The 20,585-nt window shown below is 40.5% G+C and overlaps 2 protein-coding genes across 4 annotated transcripts; one reads left to right on the top strand and one right to left on the bottom strand.

Annotated features, from left to right (window-relative positions):
• The first annotated feature begins 186 nt into the window (after positions 1–186).
• Positions 187–6,384, top strand: lrrc41 (leucine rich repeat containing 41). Of its 3 annotated transcripts, XM_064330648.1 has the most exons (11): positions 187–329; positions 382–516; positions 805–891; positions 1,433–1,503; positions 2,154–2,988; positions 3,102–3,347; positions 3,748–3,909; positions 5,038–5,136; positions 5,515–5,643; positions 5,740–5,812; positions 5,940–6,384. In XM_064330648.1, exons 2-11 carry the CDS (start codon positions 408–410, stop codon positions 6,157–6,159), a joined length of 2,031 nt encoding a protein of 676 aa, XP_064186718.1. In that variant the 5' UTR covers positions 187–329; positions 382–407; the 3' UTR covers positions 6,160–6,384. The 3 variants fall into 3 exon arrangements, with proteins under 3 accessions (XP_064186718.1, XP_064186717.1, XP_064186719.1); XM_064330647.1 differs by having other exon boundaries at positions 226–516; XM_064330649.1 differs by lacking the exons at positions 187–329; positions 2,154–2,988 and having other exon boundaries at positions 463–516.
• A 1,732-nt stretch (positions 6,385–8,116) lies between these two features.
• On the bottom strand, positions 8,117–15,219 carry rad54l (RAD54 like). The gene is made up of 18 exons (XM_064330645.1): positions 14,810–15,219; positions 14,630–14,713; positions 14,395–14,511; positions 14,190–14,250; positions 13,832–13,967; positions 13,640–13,709; positions 13,096–13,384; positions 12,316–12,440; positions 11,957–12,107; positions 11,681–11,807; positions 11,503–11,577; positions 11,166–11,296; positions 10,822–10,932; positions 10,354–10,477; positions 10,039–10,117; positions 9,748–9,927; positions 9,212–9,375; positions 8,117–8,689 (listed from the first exon to the last, which is right to left on the bottom strand). Exons 1-18 carry the CDS (start codon positions 14,810–14,812, stop codon positions 8,488–8,490), a joined length of 2,229 nt encoding a protein of 742 aa, XP_064186715.1. The 5' UTR covers positions 14,813–15,219; the 3' UTR covers positions 8,117–8,487.
• Between the last annotated feature and the right edge of the window lie 5,366 nt (positions 15,220–20,585).

Here is a 20,585-nt window from a genome sequence, read left to right as displayed (position 1 = left end):
ATGTTCCCAACTAACTGAAAAAAGTTAACATTTTATTAAACAAGCCCTTGAACCTTTATTTTGAAATGGTCTCTTGCGATAACCTCACCAGAAGTAAACGTGTTACATTGACTGATTCTGCGTCTTCCATCTCCTGCTGTAGGCCGCTAAAGCGTTGTTTTTATTTAGTTGGATATATTTTTCCCAACCAGACAATTTGCTTGACTTTAGTTGTCAAGTTTCCCGTGTAACTCCATCAGAATTTTTTACGTCGTATATCGGAACACTGATAAATACTTGAGAGAAGCCGATAATTGGCTAGGTAGCTACAGTGCCAATATCTAACTTAGGTTATACGGTGAATGTGTTGCAAGCTTGATGCAAAAACGTTAGTCAATTTAGCTAAGTAGGTAGTTATTTGTCTCACCATGAACAATGGGGAGACTGGCAATGTACATGCCAAAGTAGCTGCACTGAGAGAAATATGTATCAAAGAAGTGAACGAACAGATGCCAGTTCTTGAAAAGCAAGTTTGGGGTAAGGAATTTCAGTGACAGCCTCAACCGTTATCTAGCTAATGTGATTCCAATGCGCATTTAAAGGTTTAAAAAGGTTTGATCTTTTGATGTACTGTTTTTCAAACCTGTATCAACAGAAAAATTAGCAGTGGGATCTCTGGTAGCAACTTTTTAGTGACAGTGATGTTGGTTGAGGGTATATTAGATAATGAAACAACAAAATATTTTAAATGTGACGGAATATTTATATTCATTTTATCAATAGCGAGTAACAAGCGTTTCCTAAACTATTTACCTTGATATACAGATTTACCAGCTTCACTCATAAAGGACATCTTGCCTCATTTGAACATTTTTTATCTGGAGAGAATTGAGCCTGCTGCCAAATGCAAAGGTAAGAATTGTTTTCCTTTTCAACCAAAACTGAACCTGAAACGCAAGTGAGTTGGTTGGTAGTGGAAATGTGAAAAACAAGCATCTCGGCTTATACAATTTGTCCAACAAAAATCAAAACCACAAAATTGTGTTGAGGACATGATTGTGATCTTAATACAAAACCTAGACTTCTACAATGAATATAGAAAACCTTAAAACTGTATTTATTTTGGCAACTGCATACTTGGAACAAGCCAACCAGACAAAAACGCACTTTTGAAGACCATGCAAAGCAAAATAAGCTTCAGTGTACTCTTTTGGTATTGTGGAGATATGCTGTGCATTTTAATACATTTAATGGAAGGTTCCATGCTAGCTAATTGTAATGCATTATTCTTTTTAAGAACTGGAACGCCGTAAAAGTTGTTCAGAGTCAAAACCCCTGTTCATGCGATCTTCACCATTAGAAAATGATATAATTTTTATCAAACCTATTTTTCCTCTGTGTGGAGACAGTCTACTGGAATGTAAAATGGGGGTCTGTTTTATTTGCTCTCTAGGTGTGTCCACTGGCGTTATCTGGGCTGCTTTATGGAAAGATCTGGTAAAAGCATGGCATTGCAGATCCAAGGTCAGTACTTCATTAAAATGTGTAAACTTGTTACTATTGTTTTGTCTGAACTTCCACACACAGTTCCTCAATCAATATAATGTTAAAGTTCTTAAAATGTACAATGGCTTACTTTTAATTTTCTAAAAAAGATGAACGTCACTTCTCTTAAAATTTACGGGAAATATTTTTAAATCTGAAGTGGGCAGTTCCAATTCAGGAGAGCCAGATTTTCTGGTTTTAGCAACAGTCAAATAATGATATCTATAAATGAGTAATGAGAATAATGAGCCAAGATGAAAAGAAATAGACCTTTCACCCCTTGATGACAATTCCTTGTCTGTGATTTAATTTTAGTAGTTGTAGCACAAGTATTTTAGATAATTTCTCCCCCATAACTGTAGCATTGGAGAGAGTGTTCTAATATGTATATACTTTTGGTTGACTAAAAACGGGGCGACATAGCTCAGGAGGTAAGACCGATTGTCTGGCAGTCGGAGGGTTGCCGGTTCAAACCCCGCTCTGGGCGTGTCGAAGTGTCCTTGAGCAAGGCACCTAACCCCTAACTGCTCTGGCGAATGAGAGGCATCAATTGTAAAGCGCTTTGGATAAAAGCGCTATATAAATGCAGTCCATTTACCATTTACCATAAAAAGATCATTTCTTTTCAGACCACAATCTCTACTGATGAGTGGAGACAGAAATGCCTTGAAAGGATTTTTCACCTGGCCTTGTCTGGACACATCCGATTTGACAGACACTACCTTTCAAACCTTAGCTGCTCTTCCATCCTCTCTCTGACAGCCAAACATGTCCAGGTCCTTTCTATCTTTGCGCCAGCCCGAGAGATTTGTAAACTGGCTTCAGATGAATTGAGGCCGGTCTTGGCCACCTTGGAGAACAATGTCAGATGCATTAAACTGAAGGACACCAGTGCCCTGTTTAAACCGGGCCACGCCATCATGTTGTACATCTTCCATCGCCTTCTTGACCACGGGTCCGTCAGGGACCTGGTCCTGACGAGGAGCCCCGACACTAGGCTTCTGACCTGGATTCTGCAGAAGGACAGCAGAAATCAGTGCAGCATGCCACAGGCAGACACCAGACGCTACAAAACAACTTGCATGCATGGAGAAAGTGCTTCCAGTGTGCTACCTGAACGCGAAATTTCAGGTGCTACGTTGATCAGACGTGGCTCCAGGGCGATGGACAATGACGCATGTTTGACTCCATTCAAACGTCCGCGGTTGGATGTAGGACAAATGGCAGGAGCAGCTGAGACTAGCACTGGATGCCTTCCTTCTCAGTCCTTTTCGTGGCAGCCTACCGACTCTGAGACTCGGTTTATCCCATTCAATGCATCCTGCAGTCTCAATGGGGAAATCTGTCCCGAAGGACAGATCCATTCCCTGGTCCTTGAAGTTTTCAAAGTCAGTATCTCTAGAACAGTGTCACCCCTTCTGCCCTCCTGCGTGTGTCTGCGCTCGCTCCACTTACACAGCGAATGTAAGTACGAAAAAAAAATCCCCAGATTTTAAACGCAACACCAGATTCTAAATAAATCACAAACTGCGTACAGACCATCAGCTGAATTTTTGAAATGTTTGATTCTGCCATAGGGGCCATTGAAGAAGCTGATGTGTTGGGGCTGGTGGATGCCCTTAAGCTGCTGTTTGAGAACCCTGCCTGCTCCCTCACTGACCTGAGTATCGGCTCGGTGTTGTCCACTCTGCCAGTGTGTACGCTGCTGCTGCACCTGCTGACTGCGTGCCCAACCCTCAGGTCCCTCTCTTTGGAGGCCTCTCCTGTATTCCACCAAGCAGAGGGTCATGTGACTCCAGCACCTCAGCCTGCTGTAGACACTGGTAACAGCCTCTAACTGTGTGATCATTTATCTAGCAGATTAATGGGTTGCTTATGGTTTCACCAAATATACATTATCTATTAGTTAACTTAAAGACACATGCAGGTTATTAATTGAATTTCATATTCTTATGGGGACAGAAATGTAATAAATAATATCTGATTACAATAAATTAACATGGTTTCTGTATTATTCTCATAGCTGAAAACAAAATGGCAAGGTTACACTACCTATTTATATATATATATTTATATAAAACAATTCACTAAAATAATGTATATTAAATGTCTGCTGATGCTGAAAACATCTAAGAGACTTCAACTGAAGAAACCTTATTGGCTTTTGAACATGCAATTCTGCCCTTCATGTCTCTATAGTGTCTTTTTTTGTTTCTTTGCTAGGATTTTCTCTCGAGAGGTTGTCCCTGAGATTCCCCCAAGTATGTGAAAACCTGGAGAACCTGACACTGGTGCTGAGACATGCCTCAAGCCTGACATCACTTCATCTGATAGGGATTCATAATGGGGGCCACAAGCTTGGCACCCTGCTGCAGTCACTGCCAGGTAATACTGGTTGCTCAGATAGACATCCACATAGCCTAGACTGAAATTATATTACTGCAATTAATAAGCAGTTCAGCAAACACTGAACTTAGTTAGTTACAGATGATGTCGTGTCTAGGAACCGACATACTTCAACGCCAATCGCCAATCTGTGGAAAACAATTTCACGAGGGAAAAGACACAACAGCAGCAAGCTCTTCAGAAAACTTAGACTTTATTGCACAGGTGCACAAAGCCGGATCAATTCAGGCGAATTGAACCTCGATTGTCAGTTTTGCATACATTTTGTACACAAATTGTGCCCCACAACCCCCCTTTAACACATTTCTAAAAATACCAGCCATCTGGTCTTTTCTGGCACAGTAAGGATCTTTTTTGGCCGCGTAAGGATTTTCAGTTTCCTGCTCGTGGGTCAACCTGACTTTCTTGGCACCACAATGATTTTCAGTTCTATGGTGATCTTATCGTATCAATGGTTTTCGGTTCTATGGTAATCTTATCGTAGTGGAAAGTTACCCCAACTTTCCCTTACTCTGTACTTTTCCACTATGCATACACGTCATTGCTTTCTGTATTTTTTCATTACGCATACAAGTTCACAGAGTTATAGCCTCCTGTACTTTTCTACTGTATTCAGGTTACACAGGGGTCACTGTAAAGTATTAGTCTTCTAGCACTTCTATTTGGCAATAATTTTCTGCTGAGTAAGTATTGTTTTTTAAGCCTTCTGCGTTTGCTTTTTTTTCTACAGTGTACACTGTGGTTTCTTGCGTTTCCATAAGCTTAGTTGCAACTACTGATATAGGTTTATTGGATTACATATTGATTATATGAGTGTATAGTTATACATGTGATATATATTTATCATGCAGTATCGAGAGATTGGAGGAAACAGTCTGATCAACATTGATGGGAATACCTTAACTTTAACATGTGACGTCATCTCAATCATGGGGAGTCTCAAAATTTCCCTACAATGACTACCAATGATGCCAAGTAACTGCCTTACATTTACATAGATTTACATGCATCACAATACATTTACCATACCTTCAGATATTTGAGGGAGAGAATGAGTCATTCTTTCTTTGATTCCAAGTATGTCTGTACTTTCTGTTATTTCTCTAGAGTTGAATCCAAACCTAAAAGCCCTGTCCCTGGAAGATGTCAACTTGGCTAATTGTCACAATGAAGTCCTAAGTCTCCTGAACAACTCAAAGCTGGAAGGTACAAAGCTGACTTTACAGTGGCTAGTATAGGGGCATTCTAGGGTTTATGGTCTGAAGCAAAATATTCACTTCAGGCAACTCCAAAGTTGCATTTACAGTGACATTATATTTCCAGAGGCTGTACACGAGTGGTTAATTTTATTGTGTATATTCACAATATTAAAAAAAAACCCAGATGAGAACCATCTCTAAAAAGTAAAAAAATGAATTGGTAAAAAATGCCCTTTAAACTGTAGTGCAGTTTAAAAAATTAATTTTAAATTGCAGTTCAAAAATACAAGACCGCATCACAGTAACATTATTGAAGTTCATGTTGATGTTATTTTTAGGTCTTCAGTGTGGTCTCGTGTTCATAGTGTGCTGTCTCTAAACGCAGATGTGCACTTCAAAGACTGCAGACTCCTGGAGAAATGTAAAGGGAGGGAGGACTTTCTCGACCCTTTTGTGACTGCGCTGAAGGGGCTCTCATCCCTTCGCTCTCTCACTCTGTCCCAAAACCGCCTGGGTAAAACACCCTTCATTTACCAGCGCTTCCTTAATTCCAGTGTTCGTCATTTGCCATTGTTTGGACGATACATTTTTCCGTTTTCTTTTTAAACAGCCCATGCTGTGATTGTTCTGGGAGACTTGTTTTCAGGAGACTCTCCTTCCAAGATACAGAAATTGGACCTCAGGTACTGACAATTACCTAGAAAATGCAGATGTATTCACATTTATACAAAAGCATATTGTTAGCTTATTTAAAGGACTATGTCAGTGCTAATATTAAAGTATTTTCATTCTCCCATGCCTCTTTTTCAGCTCCAACTACATTTTACCAGTGGGACTGCTGGAATTTGGGAGGCTGTTGGAGGACAACCCTCCACCGCCTGGACTGACCATAGATCTGAGGTGCAACCCCCTTGACCGTGACCCCCAGGTCACAGAGCAAGCCCTGCTGAAGCTCCGCCCTCTCTGCCGTCTCTTTACAGACAACTGGAATTCCAGGACTACTATGGCTGACCACGTTAGCGTCATGTGAACAGTGATGTGGTCGTCCACGCCTTCACTAGATCGCAACAGGAAATGCACTGTGGATTTCATTTTTACATGTAGATAAATTTTGATGGGAACTGGCTGCCGATGTATTTGAAACTTCTTCTAAGTAAATAGTAACTCCTTGCTGATGTACGCCTTTGGAATTGAACATCTGTACCAAATGATCAACAAGACAGACAGTCGACACAATAAATACCTTATTCACCAATTTTGTCATGCTGGGCCACATTCAGAACAGTAGGAGTTTGTTTTTCACATATGAAAAGGACATAACACCAACCTTTTTTTAACCTTTTTCAACTCAACTCAAATTGAAAATTTAATTGAAAGTAATTTTACTTAACTGGGTAGACGGCTATATTTCCATCAAATTCAGCGCATTATCAACAAGTGTCGGCAAATTTTGAGACTCCCCGTGATTGTGATGAAGTCACATGGTAAAGTTAGGGTATTCCCATCAATATTGATAAAACTGGTTCCTCCAACTCTCGATGCTCCATGGTAACAGTACACCACATGTATGACTATTCACTCATATAATCGATATGTAATCCAATAAACCTATATCAGTAGTTGCAGCTGAGCTTATGGAAACGCAAGAAACCACAGTATCAACTGTAGAGAGAAAGCAAGAGAATGCAGAAGGCTTAAAAAAATCACACTTACTCAGCAGAGAACATTAATCAAATACTAACCACACACTACTGCCAATAAATACAGCACAGAACACTAACCAAAAAAACTAACAATACACTACTGCCAATAAATGTGCTAGGAGACTAACATTTTTACAAAGTGACCCCTATGTAACCTGAATACAATGGAAAATTACAGGAGGCTGTGATTTGTAATGAAAAAATACAGAATAAAGACTAATATTTTTTAAGGGAAAGTTGGGGTAATTCTCCAAAATGATGTTATCACTTAAGAACAAGAACACATTGTGGCGCCAAGAAGGTCAGGTGGTGGTTAAGGAACATTTCGGGGGGAGTTATGGGGTGCACAGTGTATAAAATTAATGTAAAACTGACAATCGGAGTTCAATTCTGCAGAGTTGATCCGGCTTTGTGCACTTTTGCGAATAGTCTGACTTTTCTGAAGAGCTTGCTGCTGTGGTGTCTTTTACCTCGTGAAGTAGTTTTCTACAAATTAAAGATTGGGCTTTGAATTCTGTCGATTCCTAGACACGACACAAGCTTTAGAGATGGCATTTGCATGACAAATTTCTACTTCTGACCTGAACAAAATGCAAGAAAATTCAATTGAAATACCCAGTTGTTGCCACAGAGAGGAATAAACAGGATACAAAAAGGCTAAGCACAATCAAAAGTGGAGACTGATGTATCATAGATGTAAATAAATGAAATGAAACTGAACCTCAAAGTAAATGTGTAACTTTTTGTAAATTAACATTGTACTCATTGCCTGGTTCATCGAGGGGAGGACTAATGGGGCCATATGCCTTACTTTCCTTATTTTTATATAATTGTCCTGGCAAAATTGTCCCCTAGTTTTACCCAACTGCTTCAGTAAGTCCCTGCCACGCCACCTCAGCCGGTGTGTGGTGAGTGTTGTGGTGCAAAGTGGCCACTGTATTTCAACCAGGTGGGTGCTACACACACTTTCCTCCTTTCACTGTCAAGTACTTTGAGATCATGCGGTGGAAGGCACTTAAATAAATGCAATCATCATCTTATCAATGAAATAACATCAGTGATAATGAAATATCCCTATTAATGAAATGACATAACTATGCAGGCCAAATATTACTGAATTAAACCAGCTCTTTCAGGTACTCAAAGCATAAATCAATTACTTTTGAATGGGATACAGACAAGGTTTTTTACTGTCTGAAGTCAATCCCAGATAATGGGAACTGAAATATTGTAATTATATGTTATTGTTATTACACTTTGTATAAGAATCTCTTTGGTTTCATATTAGGTTCTTTAAGGATTTACATGTCTTACGTTTATTTACTTAGGGACAGTACATATTTACACCATAAATAAAACTTTGAACAAAACAAGTATAAAGGGAAAAATCAAGGTAGGTCCACAGTCTGAAGAAATTCTTCAAACCTTTTATATTCTCATGAGTAACGTGTCAGTTTCCCAACCTAAACACTGAAGGGGGGGGGGTGGGTCTTCAAGCTGTAACGAAGTTCTGAGACTGGCAGGAGGAAGGCGGTCACTCAAGATTAAGGTGGGGCTCAAGTGAGCGATCATCATCACTCACTTCCTCAACACCGTGGCTAAGTTTCGGTCCCTCGCGCCCGATGTCCCGGTATCACGCGGCCCCTTCCGGCCGCTCACACCACCCCTCTCTGGTCCTCGTGGGAGCGCTGGTGGAAGACGAAGGACACGGCGGCGTCCCAGGAGGCCTGCAGCACCGCGTCCCTCAGGCCCCTCTTGTCGGCGCAGTGGTGCCACTGGGAGAGGTCGCTGGTGCAGTCCGAGTCCTCCGGAGGGGGGCGCGCCTGCCGCCCGTTCACACAGCGCCGGCAGCGGAACCTGCGGACGCACGGCCGGGACAGTCTCACAGGGACGAATCAAAACGCCTTAAAAAGGGTTTTTTAACTCCGTTAGTCGAAACCTCGTGAGGCGGCTGAGCCCGATTCACACAGCAGCGAGCGAAGCGAACAGGAACAGTTCCAGGCACCATCAACCCAAAGGGTAATGATACTCAGCACCTGGTGATGTCTATGAGTCACAGACTTCATGCACAATATGCGACAAAGTACTGAACATGACTACTTTCAGTTACATAACATTAATACGCCCCAAACATTATGGTGCCATGAAATGGGGGGCTACGTATGAAAAGTCCTTTAATTTTTCTATCCTGTAAAATGGTGCAATCTACAGACATAAAAATATTCGTAAATAAAAGCGGAGAATGTGCACTTTAACCATATGTTTGATTACAAATATAAAATTGTGGTGTACAGAGACAGATATATGTGTTGCTCACTATGTCTGTTGCAGTGTCAGTGCTGATGGTAAACTGGGCTGTTGCCTGGTCTGAACGGGTACCTGGTGTGTGTGTCGCTGTCAGTGTCCTGGGTGAGAGTGAAGAGCTCTTTCAGTTCCTCCAGGGAGAAGTGTCTCTCCACGTCCTGCTCCTCGTCCACCACACAGCTGCTCAGAGCCTTCTTATGGGCCTGTCTCTGCAGGATCTTCTCCTCGATCGTCCCGGTCTGCAGATGAAGGACAAGATGCCACATTTTAAAAACACTTTTTAAAGATGCAGGCAAATATCATTCAACTGGGTTTTAAGTTCTTGTTCAACAGTACCTTTTTTTGTTGATCATAGAATAATGAACAGAATTGTGGAACTGAACTCACAGAACATAATTTTCTGAATCAAATTGAATCAAATAGCTTCCATTGCTGCTACACATATTTCACACCAGTTTGAAAAACAGGAGTTCCATAGTTGCAATATAAATTTTCCATCTTGAATTATTTTCAAGTATATCCACCTGGTTCTTAATATAAATGTACTGCAAACTGCTTCCAGCCATAAAAAAACTGGCCAGACACCCTCTGTGTCTCATTTACAGACTCACCGAAAGCAACCTGTAGATGTAGCAGGTCTTCTTCTGCCCATCCCTCCAGACACGAGCCATCGCTTGCTCGTCATTGGCTGGGTTCCAGTCAGGGTCAAACATCACAAGGCGATTTGCTCCAATGAGATTCAAGCCACACCCTCCGGCCTTGCTGCTGAGCATGAAAATGAACTCTGGGTTCTGGACAGAGGGAGACGAATCTCAGGTGAACACGGATGCAGGGATAATGCACACACTGCTTGTGATTTGACACTTTGAGAAAACAACTGAAAGTAGGAGTTCAATACTCACGGAGGGGCTGTTGAATCGCTCTACAACCTTGGCCCTTTTTTTGATAGACATTGTGCCATCCAGTCGAACGTAGAGGTATCTATTGAAAAGATCATATGAGCTTTACTCTCTTCTCTGCACATATTACTTTACACCAAAATAAAAAAAATAACAATAAAAAATGACTGTTAGAACTTCATCTTAAAGACAAATTGTGGATGATACCTAATTGAGGACACAGAATAAATTAACCAATGACATGTCACTGGCGTATTGGTACCCTTTACCCTGTGGCAGACATACATTCAGTCATTTATTCACACAAAGATTTCTTACCTCCGAGATCGGCACAACTTCTCAAAGAGGTCCAGAGTCTGCGTGTAGTTCGAGACGAGTACCACCTTGTCACTGGTGGTGCTTCTCGTCATGGCCAGAATATAGTCCAGGACCAGCATCTTTCCTGGAACACAAACCACTCAATTTAAGCCTTAAGTCTGTAAGGTAGGAGAACCCGATAACAGTTCTTGAAGTCATGGAATGTAGACGCATTAAAGCGCTTATCCAAGCGCTTACATTACCTTCATTGCAAGCGTTAGGGTAGTTCTTGTCAAGGCACTGATGCAGGCGGGGTTTGAACGGCAACCGATGCGACAATCGTACTCTGAGCTATGTCGCCATATGACCAGCAGCCATCACTGATTAAGATCAAGACGTCTGCTGGGAAAGGGTACACCTAGTTTCAGCCAAATGGGCCTATGTGAGAGACAAGCGCCAGAAATACAGCAGCCTCGAGTGCAGCCTTACCAGAGAGCTGGGGCTCCACTGCTTTAGTGGAGTATCCGGAGGGAAAGAGCTCCAGCGCCCCTTCAAAGCCCTCCTCCCCCTCCATGCACTTGTCATAGATGAGAGCTGGGTCTGAGCGCCAAACAAAACAGGATGAGACACACCAATCCAAGACATAATTCAGCCTGTGAGCCAATGATTAAAAAAAAAAAAAAGATAAAATAAAAAATTGTGTTTTCAGTATTTGTCACTACAACTGCAATAAAAATCAGGCAGAGGTGTATGTCTGCGATTGCATGTGTATTAAGAGGGAATGGGTCTATTCAGTGTTCATGCATTAACACTCAGGCAGTGGTGTAACTCACGGTTGCAGAGCTTCTTGAGGGAGGTGATGGAGGAGAGGGAGGACATGCTGATCTTTCCCTTCTGCAGCTCTTCCGCCGGCTTGGCCTGCCTCAGGAACTGCTTGTACAGCTCTGCCTGAAGAGGGGTCAGCCTGCAGGCGGAGGGAAAGGGGTCACTGCCGGGCATTCCAGCCGAAAAGACGTTCAGCCAAACGGTTTTACACAGGGAACACAAACACGACGTATACCTGGCCACACCATCATGTTAAATGGCATCCGATTCAGTTTTCAGTCATTTGAGCAGTACAGATTAAATTTTATATTAATTTCTGCAGAGTTCTGCAGTTTTGGGCAATACCTGCAGCAGACGACCTGCTCGATCTTCACGGGCAGATACTTGGACAGGATGTCAGAGGTCCTCCGAATCAAACACCTGATGAAAGGGAGAGCCGCAGTGTAACCGTGTGGCAAACACAGCACCAGTTCGCATGGCGGAAAATGAACGTAACTGCGAGCCATGGCCGCGGTTCGCTCACCGGTTTACGATGCCGATGAGCTCTTTGAGTTTTTCCTCTCCGCGCTGGCGATCCTTGTCGCTGGCATCGGCGTCGCGCCCCTTCAAGATTGGCACCTCGAAGCGCTTCTTAAACTCCTGAGCAGTCCCTGAGAAAGACAACGGCCACTTTGTCGGGGCGTACACGTGAACGGGCCTAAGACTGGCTACATTTTAAAAGGTGCAGTGCTTAGTAGGCACTTGGTCATCCAATTACTTTATTTAATCTGTGGTACTGTAAATGAAAAGACCTACTCACCCAGAATGCCAGCATTGACAAAGTGCACCAGGCTGAAGTACTCCAGCAGGTCATTCTGAATGGGAGTCCCAGAGATGAGCACTCGACGTTGAGCATTCATGACATTCAGAGCCAAATATGTCTGGTTGTCAGAGTTCTTCAGTCTATGACCCTAAACAAGGAAATAAACATAAATCCCACTTGGCAAGTGTATTGGCTAGGACTACAAGTAACTTTGGTAAACTGTTTCACATTGGTTAAATGTACATGCCAATTCTGAATTAAAAACAAGTATTCAGAGCTAGCATGAGCATTAGTGAGCATTTTGACACGTACTAGTACTTCGCAACTTTCAAGTGGTGCTTAATTTCTGGTCATACCTCATCACAGATGACCAGACCAACTTTTCCTCTGTGCAAGACGTTAGAGTGCAGGCGGAAGGTTTCATATGAAATGATCAGGATGGGAGAAGGGACCCTCAAGCCATGCTGGGCCATGAAGTTTTCTAAAAAAATCCAAAAACAACCAGCTCAGTGAAGATATCTGAAGAATGCTGTTATTCCTTTTACTCACTCAAAATGCATGAATTACAGTACATCTATTTACCACTCACACACTTCCATGGGACGTATACTGACAGTAAAATTATAAATCACTAAAGCAAATAGAATTGAACTGTATCATATTGCACTGTCAATGAGGAGATCACATCTGAAAACAATTCTTGTTTGAATTCCATGAAGCTCATTGGAAGATTCAAGACGCAGTAGGTTGCAGAATTTGCTCAATTGAGCTTAGATATCACATGACGACTAGCAATCTGAGGGCCCACTTGCTCACTCTGCATCCAGCTAAGTTTGCAGGGATAACCGATTAGGAGGCTTCTGGACAGCCACACAGTGCATAATAGCAATGATTCTAGTAAATGTGTGCCTACTTGGTAAACGTGCTGGCATTTACTTATAAGCAAATATATTATATACTATATTCAAACGGTTATGTAGAGAGCATATTCAAAAGGAATTTTTAGGGACAACTGACAACTCAATCAAGTGCCTTGTTATATAATATGACCAACAATTTTGACAACATTCAGACACAAAAATCAGTCCGCCAACTAGGCCACATAAGTACCACAAATGGCTGTTGAGAAAACCCACCGAGTTTTCTGTCGATCTCCTCCTTAGACCCGCCATCTATGGCCAGGGGCTGGATGCGGTTGCCCAGCCACTTGCCCACTTCGTTGTGCCAGTTTCGCACCAGGCTGGAAGGGGACACCACGATGGCCTTGTCAATCTCAGGCTTGGCATCGGGGCTCTGGCGCAGGAGAGTCCACATCAGCGCGATGCACTGCAGGGTTTTTCCCAGCCCCATTTCATCGGCCATGATGCAGCCGTACGAATCCTGGATACGCCTTCCGGTCACACAGTCCCACAGGAACTTCACTCCCTAAAGGGCGGGAAAAGAAGGCCATCACCTTACACAGGCCACTTCCCCTCTGAAGCATGAAATTATTCTGTTAAAGGGCGAAAGCTTGCCCAAATAAATCACACAGAAATTTTTTTGAAAAGTTCAGCTCAATCTTGAGTTCAGAACTAATGCCAGATCACTGATTTTCATGATCAGATCAGATGAACTTCAGATCAACAATTGAAAACAGTGGAAAAACAGTTAACTACTGCAGTTGGACTGGACTTGCAATACCTCTCTCTGATGGGGTCGTAGGACTTTCCCAAGCACAGGATCCACGACAACATGCACAGGGAGCTTCTCTCTGCAGAAAGAAAGAAAGACTAGTTTACACTTTCATAGGCCTTTAAACGCTGCTCTTGAGTAGAAGCGTGAGGCAGTTCAGTGTATCACGCTTCAGTCCAGTCCGGTTCAGGATGCACTCACTTTTCTGTCTTTATCAGGTCATGAGCGCTCAGAGCTGGGGGCTCGTACAGAACCAGAGCCCCCTCTTCAAAGGGGTCATGCAGCGCCTTCCGGACGCCTGCTCGCTTTAAACCCAACGCCCGGATCCCCAGTGAACCTGCGAAATCCACAGAACAAGCCTGTCACTTCAAACAGAAAACATCCCGCAGAGTCAGCCCGCATAAAATCTCCATGCAAATGAACACAGTCAAAAGAAATATAATAAATAAAATGAATAAATGCATCAACATGTCATAGACTGCAATCTAAAAAGGAGCTCAGAAACATATCGTTGCTGCAATGAATTAGGGGTTGTTATAATAGGTAATAAACCACATACCTGTGTAGTTTGGAATTGGAATCTTGAATGGTTTTGAGAGAATGCTACGAATGAAGGCTTCCTAGGGGCACAAAAATAAAAGCAAATAAACAAAGTTAATATTTAACTACACTAAAACCACCTAATTTTTTACGTCCACGTCATTATGTAATCGGAGATTAGGAAATGATTAAACAAATTTCAGTCGCAAAACCAAATAATTTACATGTTTACCGCTGTCCAGACAGACCGGCCGGTTGGTCAGTTGTGTCAAGGGTTTTCTGAAGGGGGAAATATAGCTTTCTCTGCCAGATTCTGGCTCACCTTTCCGTCGTTTTTGAACCTGCGAAAAAACATAGCGAAATCGGACAGGTGAATCACAAATATACAAACAGCTATAATTACTTTAGCGGTAGTAGCTAACTTACAAGATACGCGGTAACCCAAATGTCATCACTTACAGCTTCTGGATGCCAGTCCTCATCTTCAGACGAATCTCCCCCTTGCTTCCTCTTGGCAACCTGGCTTGGTGCAAGGCTTCTCCTCTGAAAACGCAACGTGAGGAGATATGAGACGTGAGACAATAAATGAAAAGCACGCGAAATTACCAACCATGGTTAGCCGATTAGCTAGATCCTTACCATTTTCTCTTCCCGGTAACTCGTGATTATAAGCAAGACGACCGTTCATAATATAAGACTTTATTAATTAAAACAAAAAATTCCACTTTTGAATAATCTGAGCAAGTCAATTTCCAAAAGGCATTGGTTTTCTTCAAACTGGAGCAATTTCGCCGTTGTGTGACTTAGCTAGCTATCTTAATTGGATAGAATTTCTACTGTTCCTGCACTCTGAGATTGCATTAAATCCTGAACACCAGTAAACTACATAATTACAAGACAAACTCCGATGTTCATTTACGGTGCGTAACTTCATATAAAGTTGTCACAAAACGTAGCTAAACCAGGAACATAAGACTCAGCTTAGCGACAGATCCATGTTTACATACATTAAATATCGCGCGCGCCAGTGAAGTAGCCTACGGGAAGCAGGATTAACCAAACATAATATCGCGTTTCAGAAATCGGGCGAAATCGTTCCAGCACAAGCACATTTCTTCTTATTATTCTTAGGGTTTTATGGCGGTTGACAACCACAGTTTAGGAGCATTACCGCCACTGACTGGAAAGGAGTGTGGATCGGGATTCTATCAGCCTAACTTACAAAAAAACAAAATATCCTGTTTATTAGCCCTGCGTAAAAATTCATTGTTGCCCTGAATTTCTTAAATCATAATTTATCCCCTTATCTCCTAGATTCTTAACCAAGATTTCTCTCTCTAAACGATATTTTGGGTATATCAAATAACAAAACATGTTCATCAGTCTCTTCTTGAAAGCAGTAATCACAACTTCCACTGTTGTATTTGCTCATTAGATTAAGTGTTTTAAGCCTGTATGTCCAAGTCTCATTCTGGATAAGATCGTCTTCTGTCTTCTACTCCTGCCTTCCTCATTATTCCCTCACTTTCCTGAATCATGTCCTGTACTGTCACTATTCCATTGGTTTTATCATCTTTTCCTCCATCTTACTCATCTGCACTGAACTGGAATCAGAACAAGCAACCACCCAGAGTGGCCTTACTCCCTCTACTCACTGCAAAGCCAGTAAAATGGCAGTCATCTCACCTGTACATATGAACAGATGACCACTTAATCTTCATATATGATACTTCATATTCTGGGACAACAATTTAACCTCTCATTTTGTCATTGCTGGTTTTTGATGCATCCATATAAATTAGGACAAATCCATAATACATATTTCCTATGTCCAAAATTTTACATAAATGTGATGTCAAGGCTTTAGGTCTTTAATTAGTTGGGTTGCTACTGTCTTTTATCGGTAATTCCCAGTGCAATTACAGCTTCCTTCCAAACAGAAGGAAATCTCCCTTCTTCTCACACTTTATTGTAGAACATGAAAAAATATTATTTTGATGCTTCACTAAGATGATAGCATATTATAACACATTTGATCTTTACCTGGTGAAGTTATCCCCGATTTCTTAGTAACAGACTCAGATTCTACTGAAGTGGAAAGTATATTCATTGAAGCATTTATCTCCTCATTCTTTTACTCTGCTATTCTCTGTAATGGTTGCCTCTCGACCCCTTTTACTCTCTTCACTGATGTCATCAGAGCTGTGCACTTTGACAAATGTCTCTGAAAGCATTTCAGCCTTCTCCATATTAAACACTGCTAACCTTTCTCCATTATCTGAACCCGAGTGTCCATATTCTCTCTTTAGTCCATAAATTTTTTTAAATCATTCATTCCCTATATTTCTCAGACTGGTGTTTCTCTACCAACTGAGTTACAAAAATTACCTCAACACTTTCTTTTTGGATTTCTAACAGTTTTCCTTACAATAGCTTGCCTCCATTTATACTCAAATTATGTAAATTATGTGTTCTCTTCATAATTCTAAAAGATTTATTTCGATTTTTTTACAGCCTCATCACATTCTTTTGTGCATCAAGATTGTTCCTTTTACTGCTACCACATTTCCATGGGATAGATTGCTCTGCTGCCACTAATATTGCTTCACTTATCCTCTGATTTACCATTTCAATATTTTTTTTCATATCAATTTTCATTTTTTCTTGCTCAATCATATCCTCAAATGTATCCCAATCTGCCAATTTAAAGTTCCACTCATTTAATCTCTTTTGCATCTCTTTCTACTTTAATTCCTAGTTTCATTAATATTGGATAATGATCTCTACCCAAAGTACTCTCATATCATCTCCCATGAACATTTTCTTGCTACAGATTCAGAGGCTAATGTGACAACAATAGTCGATTCATTGACTGTATTAAAATTTGCGCTTGTTTCATTTCCATCACTTAGACAAACAAGCTTTTTATTCTCCATTAATTCTTCCATTAACAAACAATTGGCATCATTATGATCTACCCACACTGTACTGTGGGCATTACAATCTCCACACCAAATAATATTTCTATCTAAATGTGTTTTTATTTCATTAAATGACTCAAATTCTATTTTTTTTTTAACATGGGTTGTAGTAATTGAATATTTTCAAACTCCCTTCCTTTATCAAAACCTGCACTAAGTATTCTAACTAATTCTATTTCCTTTTCGTAATTCTTTATATTGTAATCCACCTCTCCACCTCTTATAGGCTGTTTGCTTTCAGTTCCTCCAAGTTTTCTTCGACTGGTACACCTGTTATTACTCCTCTTTGTAACCTGCCTTCACCCAACATATGATTTCCTACCTTCTTCCCACAAATATTCTTGATCCTTAAGGCCTTATTTCTCTGTTTTATGTTTTTTCATGTCTGATGAAAAACACGTTTTCATCATACAGAAAATGCCAGGTTACGCACACATACAAAGCACTGTCTATAAGTCATTAATTCAAACTGGTAAAATCTGTATGCCTGCTATTAAAAGTATTGATATCAAAATTACGCTAAGTTACAAGAAATAATATAGGCTATTTTAGCTCACAAATTACACAAGCTGTATTCCAAAGCAACCAATGTTACCCAATGTTTCCTAAATTGTTTCAGTTGGCTGATGTACCTAAATGTCCAATGGGGAGATGCCTTCTTTGTGGGCCTGGAGCATTTGTGATGATGTAACGGACGGGAAAAAGCAGATGAAGCTAATTTGATAATTTCATTGCTAATTTCCTTTGCGTCTACCCCATATTGTTTTACTATTAGTTTTATTCTATTCATCCCAGTCCATATCATCCTCTTCCTCTGAATTCCCTCCACTGCTAGCTGCCAGTCCACAGATCCAGACAAAGTCGAGTTTATGTGTCAAACAACTGGAAATAATTATTTTGAATTTTAATTCCGTTTACAAGTTTATTTGAAAATCCTGCGTCTCTCCACTCAACTCCTGCCAGAGCTCTCCATCTTCCTCCTTCCCTCCATGCTGCCAGTGTTCACACCCCCAGCTTGGAATTTCACATTGTGCAAGTTTATTTTTTATTTGACCGAGCACCTGTGATTTCATAGTACATTTTTGAGAAACCAAATATAAGAGTAGCCTAATATTTATTTTATGGGAAAGATGTTTTTTCCACAAGGTGGCAGCAGAGCAACTGAATTTATGGAAGCCGACTTAAATGCATGTACATTGACTTTTGTGGATTATTTTGAATGATTTTTATTCATTATGGTATGAAGAACGAATATAAGAATTAGGAATATTGTCATATTTTCAGAATTACAGCCAATTATATGTGTGAAATCTGTTGGGATGTCCCAGTTGAAATACACCCATACACGTTAAATGAGTGATGGTGTTAATTTTTCTTGTTTTGTTCCATAAAATAAGCTTGACTCACTCCTGAGTCACCCAGAGACGCTAAGGCTCCCGGGTATACATGAATACCAGACAGAACATGAGAGGCTTAGTTTCTTTTAAAATTATGAAGCACATTTAAGAGAAACAAAAATATGCAATTAAAAACTCATTGAGCATTAGAATTGTAATAGAAATGGCTATTCATTACTTAAGGCCATCCTTTCTTTTGATATTGTTTTTATTAATTATTAGTAAATTATAATTTTATTCATAATACTGGCACTCTGGTTCATCAAGTTTACTTGTCCAAAACTAACCAGGCAATAAATGAGCTATTATGCCCTGTCAGAAAGATTTCAACAGAAATATTCATCTTAGAACAAAAAACAATAAATGCACAGTTATTAGAAGATTAATTAAATATACGCTGCGAGTTATAAACAAGATGAGATATTTAGTCTCATAATGATGAGAGGTACTGTAATATCACAGCATTTAACTGTGCGATATTACAGTTAGATAGACATTAATTGTACAGTATCCCTCTAGGAAGGCTTATGAGTCCTTATACTCCCAAATTTACAATAATCACAATTTTAAAATATCTAACTTTTGTGCTATCCTGCTTAGAGAAAAAATCTATTATGTGCAGCAAGAGGTTAAGGGAGGACTGAAAATAAGGATGAGAGGTAATACTATTCTTCATTATTTCACACACGCAATGTGATCCTTTGGGAAGTCTGAACAACAAACAATGAATCCTAATTACACAAAGAGCAATCAGAATCAGAAGGATAATTCGAAATGCAGATTTCCTCCCTCTAAATCCCTATCACAGGATAAATATGAATATTTCTGATATTATTCAACAATTTAATGTTATTCTGGGTAATTACACAGCTCTGGTATTAGGTTTGAGCCAATGATTTTCAAAAAAAATCATACAAAACCAAAAAGACACAATTCCCATTTTATTAGCCCTTGTTATATACCATAGTGTTGAATACAGAAAACAACTTGTCTGAATATCAGTAGAGGGCAGTATGTATCTCGCAATCAGGTTGTATGTTTCTGCAAAGACTGCAACAAGATTATCAGTTTTTTTTTCTGTTGGCTTGTGATTGAATTCCAGATTTTCTGGCAGTATGAACATAACCAATCACCTTCTCATACCCACAACAAGATTTCACTGAGATATTGAAACTGCAATTTTAGTTCTTCAAGTTTAGTGTCGCAAAGTAACCTGGCAACCAGGCAACTATTCTCAGCCAACTGGCAAGTACTAACTGGACAAACCAAATGAGCATACTTGCATTATGCACTTCAAATCACCAGGATTTGGACAACCTATCTGAGTGTTGTGTTCCCAATCATCATTTAAAGGCCCCTTCTTACTGGATCAAGGGGTCAGTCTAAAACCAATAAACCGTAGGTAGAGACCAGCCTACTTTCTGTTTGTTCTGCTTGTTTCGGATTCCTCTCTCATTCATAGCCGAGAACGTCATAATTAGAGACTGATGCACATTGATGCTAAACGCTCCTGTTTATTCTTTTTGGACTAAAGAGGATTATTTTGTTTTTCCATTTCTACTTAATTTCCCCCCAAAATTCAGCAAGTCGGAGGGTTTTCATTCCATCTGCCATCATCACCCTTTGTTTATCAAATCAAATTTATTTTATTTGTATAGCACTTTTTACCGAGAACTGTCACAAAGACGCTTTACAGAATAGCAAGGCAAGAGACAGAGCACAAAGAGCAAACACCAGGCCTGAACCTCCAAATAGCAAGCACATGAGGTGAAAAACTCCCAGTGGGGAGAAAACCCCTCAAACAGTCGTGAGAAAAAACTCCCCAATGGGAAGAAATCTCAGGTTTATGAATTCCATCTTCTTAACTGTGTGAAATTCAGCACATCTTATCTTCAAGGCTTAGTCACCCATACTGTAGATTTTCAGGGCTTAGAATGAGACCAATTAGGAACAGCCACTGAACAAGTTCTGTATGCCTTCAATAACACAGAAACCATCCACAATACTGGAAAATTGATCACTTAATTTACTGCAGTT

Source organism: Anguilla rostrata, chromosome 4 (assembly GCF_018555375.3).
Source record: "Anguilla rostrata isolate EN2019 chromosome 4, ASM1855537v3, whole genome shotgun sequence".
NCBI lineage: Eukaryota > Metazoa > Chordata > Actinopteri > Anguilliformes > Anguillidae > Anguilla > Anguilla rostrata.
This window is presented reverse-complemented; position numbering and strand designations above follow the sequence as displayed.

Coding starts and splice junctions, on each gene's coding strand:
- lrrc41 (XM_064330648.1), top strand. CDS start 408: ATGAACAATGGGGAGACTGGCAATGTACATGCCAAAGTAGCTGCACTG. Junction 517..804: donor TCTTGAAAAGCAAGTTTGGG/GTAAGGAATTTC, acceptor CTTGATATACAG/ATTTACCAGCTTCACTCATA. Junction 1,504..2,153: donor CATGGCATTGCAGATCCAAG/GTCAGTACTTCA, acceptor ATTTCTTTTCAG/ACCACAATCTCTACTGATGA.
- rad54l (XM_064330645.1), bottom strand. Junction 13,385..13,639: donor TACGACCCCATCAGAGAGAG/GTATTGCAAGTC, acceptor CCCGCCCTTTAG/GGAGTGAAGTTCCTGTGGGA. Junction 11,297..11,502: donor GAGCAGGTCGTCTGCTGCAG/GTATTGCCCAAA, acceptor CTCCGCCTGCAG/GCTGACCCCTCTTCAGGCAG.